The sequence below is a fragment of the Physella acuta genome, unplaced genomic scaffold (assembly GCF_028476545.2).
Source record: "Physella acuta isolate Inbredline_101_S28 unplaced genomic scaffold, ASM2847654v3 ptg000952l, whole genome shotgun sequence".
Classification (NCBI taxonomy): Eukaryota; Metazoa; Mollusca; class Gastropoda; family Physidae; genus Physella; species Physella acuta.
Window position 1 is genome coordinate 296,643 of NW_026732469.1, and position 7,616 is coordinate 304,258.

At 37.5% G+C, this 7,616-nt stretch overlaps 1 protein-coding gene across 1 annotated transcript; it reads right to left on the reverse strand.

The window, feature by feature from the left end:
* Positions 1 to 764: 764 nt before the first annotated feature.
* On the reverse strand, positions 765 to 6,587 carry LOC131953787 (QRFP-like peptide receptor). Its single transcript, XM_059317156.1, has 4 exons — positions 6,540 to 6,587; positions 4,152 to 4,308; positions 944 to 1,554; positions 765 to 770 (listed from the first exon to the last, which is right to left on the reverse strand). Exons 1-4 carry the CDS (start codon positions 6,585 to 6,587, stop codon positions 765 to 767), a joined length of 822 nt encoding a protein of 273 aa, XP_059173139.1.
* Between the last annotated feature and the right edge of the window lie 1,029 nt (positions 6,588 to 7,616).

The window sequence follows — 7,616 nt, forward strand, 5'->3', positions numbered from 1 at the left end:
TCATTATATGTTGTTCAGTAAGGTTTAGAAACTTGGGCCTTTATTTTATTTTATTTTATTTAAACATTAGAAGAACAACACATATTTCTTTCTAAACAAATTGTAGTTTGAGTTTAAAACATTGTGCAGCCTAGGACATCTTGTGTACATGTAGTGTTGTACCATGATGGTAATTTGTCTCTAGAACAGATGACCATCCATGTCGGTTTATTTATAAATCAAAATTGTGATTTAAGTTTGTTGCTATAAGCTGCGACAGAGCATATGCAAATAAGGTGATAGTGAAGATGAAAAAAGGTAAATCTACAATGTGCTCTGCGTGCTTATTTAAAAAGAGAATGTATCTAAATAGAAATGTAATTTTTAAACATGAATATAATTATAGTCTGAGGCTATAAATCACTGTTTTACAACCACTGAGTTGTTTTTGAAGATGAACATTTCCTGTTTTTGAAGCGTTTTTAGCATTAAAATGTTACTGGTTATCGAGATGTTTGTTAATTAGTTTGTGTGGTAATTCGATTAGTTTTGATTAGAGTTAGATGAATTGATTGATTAAAAATTGTAGATACGTCTTGTACAAAGCGTTCGGGACATTTTTTGTTCCTGGTTATAGGCCAACCTGTCGATGATTGGAATACTAGTGTAAATTTGTACGTACTATACGTAAGCATTTATCATTTACTTTCCGCTTTACAGAAAATCTGTTTGAAAGTTGACTTTACTTGACTAATTAATGCGTTGGGGATATGCGCACTTCTTGATTATACCTTGAATAAGAATTGGAATACTATTATAATTTTGTAGAATACCAATAGTAAAGATTAGATTTATAAAAGTAATAAATCTAGGAATTTTCTTATTTACATTCAGTCTTACAGAAAATCTGTTTAAACGTTGACTGATACTTAGCGCTCATGTTATAATAAATAAAAATATTGACCGAGCTGTGCGCAGCTTCAAATGTAATGATGACAGAACAGACGGTGATGAAGACGTTATAGTTGGGCCCAGTTAGACCAAACTTCCAGCCGTAGACCAGCTCACACAGGAAGCTGGCACAGCTGGGTGACACGCACGCGACAAACACACACAAGATGGCCAGCACCATCTTGACCAGCTTCTTCTCTCGGACAGACAGGCGGTCACTGGTGCCAGAAGACGTGGACTCCAGCCTCCACTTCCACTTGACCTGCATCTGTCTGACAATGACCAGCGTGGACAGCAGGTCGATGAAGATGGAACTGAACTGGGCGGACACGCTGAAGTTGTGACCAATGCTGTCCGTGTAGTAGACGCTCTCTTTACTAAAACTTCGGACGATTCTGGTCTTGTTGGTTTGAAGGTCATGGACGCTGGTCAAGGAGCTCCCGATGTAGAAGGGAGACATGCCTAGGAAAACGCAGACGTAGATCAGCGCCATGGCCGCGACGGTTCTGGACGCGGTGATGACGTGTTTGACCTTGAGGGGCATGGTGACACACAGACATCTCTCTATGGTGATGAAACTGGTGATCAGCCAGCTGACTCGGACAAACATGGCGTGTGGGACCACTGTGTGGGGATATACAGGAAGTTAGTGTGTGGGACCACTGTGTGGGGATAAACAGGAAGTTAGACTACACAAAAGGTGTGTGTGGGACAACTGTGTGGGGATAAAGAGGAAGTTAGACTACACAAACGTGGTGTGTGGGACCACTGTGTGGGGATAAGCAGGAAGTTATCAGAGACTAAGTCTTGTGGTGACCCACCTACAGTGTCGTGGAAACTTGGTAAGATGACCTACCTGCCGTCATGTAGCTGACGTGAAACTTATTAAGATGACCTACCTGCCGTCATGTAGCTGACGTGAAACTTATTAAGATGACCTACCTGCCGTCATGTAGCTGACGTGAAACTTATTAAGATGACCTACCTGCCGTCATGTAGCTGACGTGAAACTTATTAAGATGACCTACCTGCCGTCATGTAGCTGACGTGAAACTTATTAAGATGACCTACCTGCCGTCATGTAGCTGACGTGAAACTTATTAAGATGACCTACCTGCCGTCATGTAGCTGACGTGAAACTTATTAAGATGACCTACCTGCCGTCATGTAGCTGACGTTAAACTTATTAAGATGACCTACCTGCCGTCATATAGCTGACGTGAAACTTATTAAGATGACCTACCTGCCGTCATGTAGCTGACGTGAAACTTATTAAGATGACCTACCTGCCGTCATATAGCTGACGTTAAACTTATTAAGATGACCTACCTGCCGTCATATAGCTGACGTTAAACTTATTAAGATGACCTACCTGCCGTCATATAGCTGACGTTAAACTTATTAAGATGACCTACCTGCCGTCATATAGCTGACGTGAAACTTATTAAGATGACCTACCTGCCGTCATGTAGCTGACGTGAAACTTATTAAGATGACCTACCTGCCGTCATGTAGCTGACGTGAAACTTATTAAGATGACCTACCTGCCGTCATATAGCTGACGTTAAACTTATTAAGATGACCTACCTGCCGTCATGTAGCTGACGTGAAACTTATTAAGATGACCTACCTGCCGTCATATAGCTGACGTTAAACTTATTAAGATGACCTACCTGCCGTCATATAGCTGACGTTAAACTTATTAAGATGACCTACCTGCCGTCATATAGCTGACGTTAAACTTATTAAGATGACCTACCTGCCGTCATATAGCTGACGTGAAACTTATTAAGATGACCTACCTGCCGTCATATAGCTGACGTGAAACTTATTAAGATGACCTACCTGCCGTCATGTAGCTGACGTGAAACTTATTAAGATGACCTACCTGCCGTCATGTAGCTGACGTGAAACTTATTAAGATGACCTACCTGCCGTCATATAGCTGACGTGAAACTTATTAAGATGACCTACCTGCCGTCATATAGCTGACGTGAAACTTATTAAGATGACCTACCTGCCGTCATGTAGCTGACGTGAAATTTATTAAGATGACCTACCTGCCGTCATGTAGCTGACGTGAAACTTATTAAGATGACCTACCTGTCGTCATGTAGCTGACGTGAAACTTATTAAGATGACCTACCTGCCGTCATGTAGCTGACGTGAAACTTATTAAGATGACCTACCTGCCGTCATGTAGCTGACGTGAAACTTATTAAGATGACCTACCTGCCGTCATGTAGCTGACGTGAAACTTATTAAGATGACCTACCTGCCGTCATGTAGCTGACGTGAAACTTATTAAGATGACCTACCTGCCGTCATGTAGCTGACGTGAAACTTATTAAGATGACCTACCTGCCGTCATATAGCTGACGTTAAACTTATTAAGATGACCTACCTGCCGTCATATAGCTGACGTTAAACTTATTAAGATGACCTACCTGCCGTCATATAGCTGACGTTAAACTTATTAAGATGACCTACCTGCCGTCATATAGCTGACGTTAAACTTATTAAGATGACCTACCTGCCGTCATATAGCTGACGTGAAACTTATTAAGATGACCTACCTGCCGTCATGTAGCTGACGTGAAACTTATTAAGATGACCTACCTGCCGTCATGTAGCTGACGTGAAACTTATTAAGATGACCTACCTGCCGTCATATAGCTGACGTGAAACTTATTAAGATGACCTACCTGCCGTCATGTAGCTGACGTGAAACTTATTAAGATGACCTACCTGCCGTCATGTAGCTGACGTGAACCTTATTAAGATGACCTACCTGCCGTCATGTAGCTGACGTGAAACTTATTAAGATGACCTACCTGTCGTCATGTAGCTGACGTGAAACTTATTAAGATGACCTACCTGCCGTCATATAGCTGATGTGAAACTTATTAAGATGACCTACCTGCCGTCATGTAGCTGACGTGAAACTTATTAAGATGACCTACCTGCCGTCATATAGCTGACGTGAAACTTATTAAGATGACCTACCTGCCGTCATATAGCTGACGTGAAACTTATTAAGATGACCTACCTGCCGTCATGTAGCTGACGTGAAACTTATTAAGATGACCTACCTGCCGTCATGTAGCTGACGTGAAACTTATTAAGATGACCTACCTGCCGTCATGTAGCTGACGTGAAACTTATTAAGATGACCTACCTGCCGTCATGTAGCTGACGTGAAACTTATTAAGATGACCTACCTGCCGTCATGTAGCTGACGTCATCGGTGCTGAATGGGATGTCCGACCAGGCAACTGCCAGGGTCACTGTGATCCCTTTCCATATCAAGGTCACGAGACTGCCAAGGTCAGACACGGCCAGAGCCAAAAAGCTGATGTTCACTGTGTCCTGGAACCCCTATCCAGAAAAGTTGGATTAGAAAGGAAATCTGATACAGAAGTATTTTATAACTGTTTTACTTTGACCCATCTACTTAGATCAGATTTCATCATATTTTTAAAGACTCCAGTAAGCCACTTTGCAAATCATTCTCAACCCAATCTATATACTACAAAATTCAAGTTTGTTTACAAGTTTGTATATTTTTTTTGTGTTTGTCTGTTTAGTTATACGAGAGAATCTGCACTCTGTGTAGAGCTGTAAAATACGTGTTTAGGTAGAGAATAATATTCTTTTTTACCAGACTGTTAATCACAAATTTATTTAAAGACTTTAATTAATTTATTGATATATTCATTGCTAGGATAACCGCTTTAATCATAAAAGTTCAGAACAATGACTTTATTTATTGTGACGTCACATGATGTATCTACTTTTTACAACATACATGGCGGCTTTCATGTTGCCCACTAAAAAGTTTAACGCATTGTAAAGCAAAATTTTCTGTCGGCTATAGCTTTAACAGTACGTCCATTTGCTATTTTTATTAGGTTCCAACACTATTATCAATTTTCAACAATTTGAGTATACAATAAATTTCTCTAGATCTACAGATAAGCTGTTGGAGGAAGGGGAAGTCAATCATAGATTTAAAATCTAGAATCTACGCCAAACCAAAATCAATTAATTAAAAAAAAAAACAATTGTAAAAACACAATAAATTATTGAGTATCTTTATTAAACTATGTTAGTCCTTAAATATGTGAAAAAAAATCTTTGCTTTTTAGCTTCAAGGATCATCTAATTCGACCATACATTGGATTTATCTGTCTAGGTTCTAGATCTAGAGTCTAGAGCTACTGAAAAACTAGCCTTAAGCCAGCCGTAGATTCTACATATAGATCTAGCTCTATCTAGATCTAAAATCTGTGCCAATAATGAGTTTCTATACTAAACTATTTAAGGACGTAATTGTTTTATATAAATCTTTGTTTAGCTTTGGAATTGTCTAATTTGGGATATAATTTAATTTGAAATAATAGGGTCTATTCGCGTAACTGAAGTTTCTTACTTCGCAGACTCTAAGTAAATTTTACCACTAATTCTGCACCTAATCGGAAGTACCCACATAGCTAAGATGATTGTGTAATAGTTACCATGCGGATGGTTTGGGATCGAGACCCAACACGACAATGTTAAAAAAAAATCAATTTTTTATTTAGATGTGAATGATAAAGTTGCCTATCGGGACTAGGCGGGACACAGGGCAGGTGAAGCAGAGTTCACCTGTTTCTGTATCCTCAGCATTTGAAGGGATAGTGTGGTCAGACCAATGCTCGGCCGAAATCACTGTTTTAAAACGATAAAAACATGTTGACTGAGACACTGGGCAGGTGAAGTAGAGTTGGTTAGGTGTAGAGTTCACCTGTGACGTCAGCTTATTTATGGATAGTATAATTAGACCCATGCTCAGCCGAAATCAGTGTTTTAAAAGACAAAATCATGCTTGAGTTGGCGGGACACTGGGCAGGTGAAGTAGAGTTGACCTGTTTTTGTTACCTCAGCCTATGAAGGGATAGTGTGTTCAGACCAATGTTCAACCGAACTCGGTGTTTTTATAAGACAAAAACGTCTGAGGTGTGACGACTTTTGAATGTGAGGTCTGGTTTTTTTGTGTTTATAAGTGACAGTAGGGAGGGGAGGGAAAAGATAAAGCTCGTCTTATAAACATGACGTCACTAATGGATGACCCTTGAAACTCACGGTTGTTCAAGAAATATGGGGAGTCTATTTATATTTATACATAATGTTTTAACTTCCGAAAATAAAATAGTTATCAAGAGTAGGCCTACATTTGGAATATATCATACATATTTTCTGCGTAAAATGAGTATGTTGGAGGTTTTATAAATCAACAGATTGTTCTTTATTCTAAATGTTATATAGAAAGCAACCATGTATAAAATGTTCACCCGGTGAATAATTGTGTTATATATGATTTTATATTTGGTTTGAGCTGTTTAACTATGAAATATGTTATAAAACATTGAGAATAAAACACACTCATTTCAAATAGTGCGTCATGATTTTTTTTTGTTATTACGCAAGGTAGTTCGAAGATCGAGTCTATTTTATTCCATTACCTGTTTTGTAAACACTATGATGTTTATGACGTTGCCAACTGATCCAAGGACACTAATCGTGTTAATGATAACCGCAAAAAATAATACATCAGTTATCTCTCTTGCCTTATCGGACATCAGCGCTGTAAATTCCTCAACACTTGAGTTGTCCATCGTTCAAAATCTTATATAGCAGATACAAATATTTAATATAAAACACTTGTAACTTATATGCCCAAATTAATAATTAATATCATTTTAATTGTTGTTTCTCGCACAAAAATGTAAACAATTGGTACTTTAATCATTGCGGAAATGAATATTAATTTTTGATTCTTTGTTCATTTTATCGCAAAGCGAAAGTACTAAAAATGTATAAGAAAAATGTTCATTCTGGATTAACGTTTATTTTTTTACACTCAACTTGAGATTCACAAATCTGGGAAACGTACAGCTTTAATGATGAAACAGATTAAATGAGTAATTTAACTGATAGAAATAAGAATAAATATAATTAAAACCGTTGTTTTATAAGGAAGTTTTGTTCAAGAATTAAATCTTCAACTTGGATTCTAAAGAACGATAACAAAATTTTATGTTCTATTTATTGGCTTTTATTCTGTGTTTCTCCGAAATATTGATTTGACACTGCAGTTATTGTTTAGTTTAAATATAGTGAAATTCTGATACTTCTCAAATGTTCGGCTGTTTATCATACATACACACATCAATCAATATTTTTTTTAACAATATTGAACTATTTGAAGATATATTTTAATGAGTTTAATTCAGATCTAATCTGGTAAAATTACTATCAGATGTTTAATCATTTTCTGAATTTGTAAATAAACCAATTTTGTTGAGTTCATTGTCCTGTTAAAAACAATTCGAATCCGTGGGGTATTTTAATATAACTTGGTCTAAAAAGTAATACTTAGGTAAATAACTTAATTGTTATATTTTTGAACGAAAATAATTATCTTGAACCCCCCAGGCAAAGATACAATCTTCTGAAGACATCATAAAATAAAGCTTGTTAGTAAATGATGAATACAAAATCAATCGGCGATTGAACCACTTAAGGTTGGTAGACGTTCAGAACGAGGCACAAAAGATTCCGAGGGTAATTGTTTAATCATTTCACAGGCTAGTACGCCAGTCGAACAATAGAAAGACATTTGTAGCTACAATTTAGTTATAGAC

Excerpts from the sequence above, each read along its gene's own strand:
- LOC131953787 (XM_059317156.1), bottom strand. The coding sequence starts at position 6,587 with ATGGACAACTCAAGTGTTGAGGAATTTACAGCGCTGATGTCCGATAAG. Across the intron at positions 4,309-6,539 it reads CAGCGCTGATGTCCGATAAG|GGGTTCCAGGACACAGTGAA; the intron begins GCAAGAGAGATA and ends TTTTCTGGATAG. Across the intron at positions 1,555-4,151 it reads CGTCAGCTACATGACGGCAG|TGGTCCCACACGCCATGTTT; the intron begins GTAGGTCATCTT and ends ATCCCCACACAG.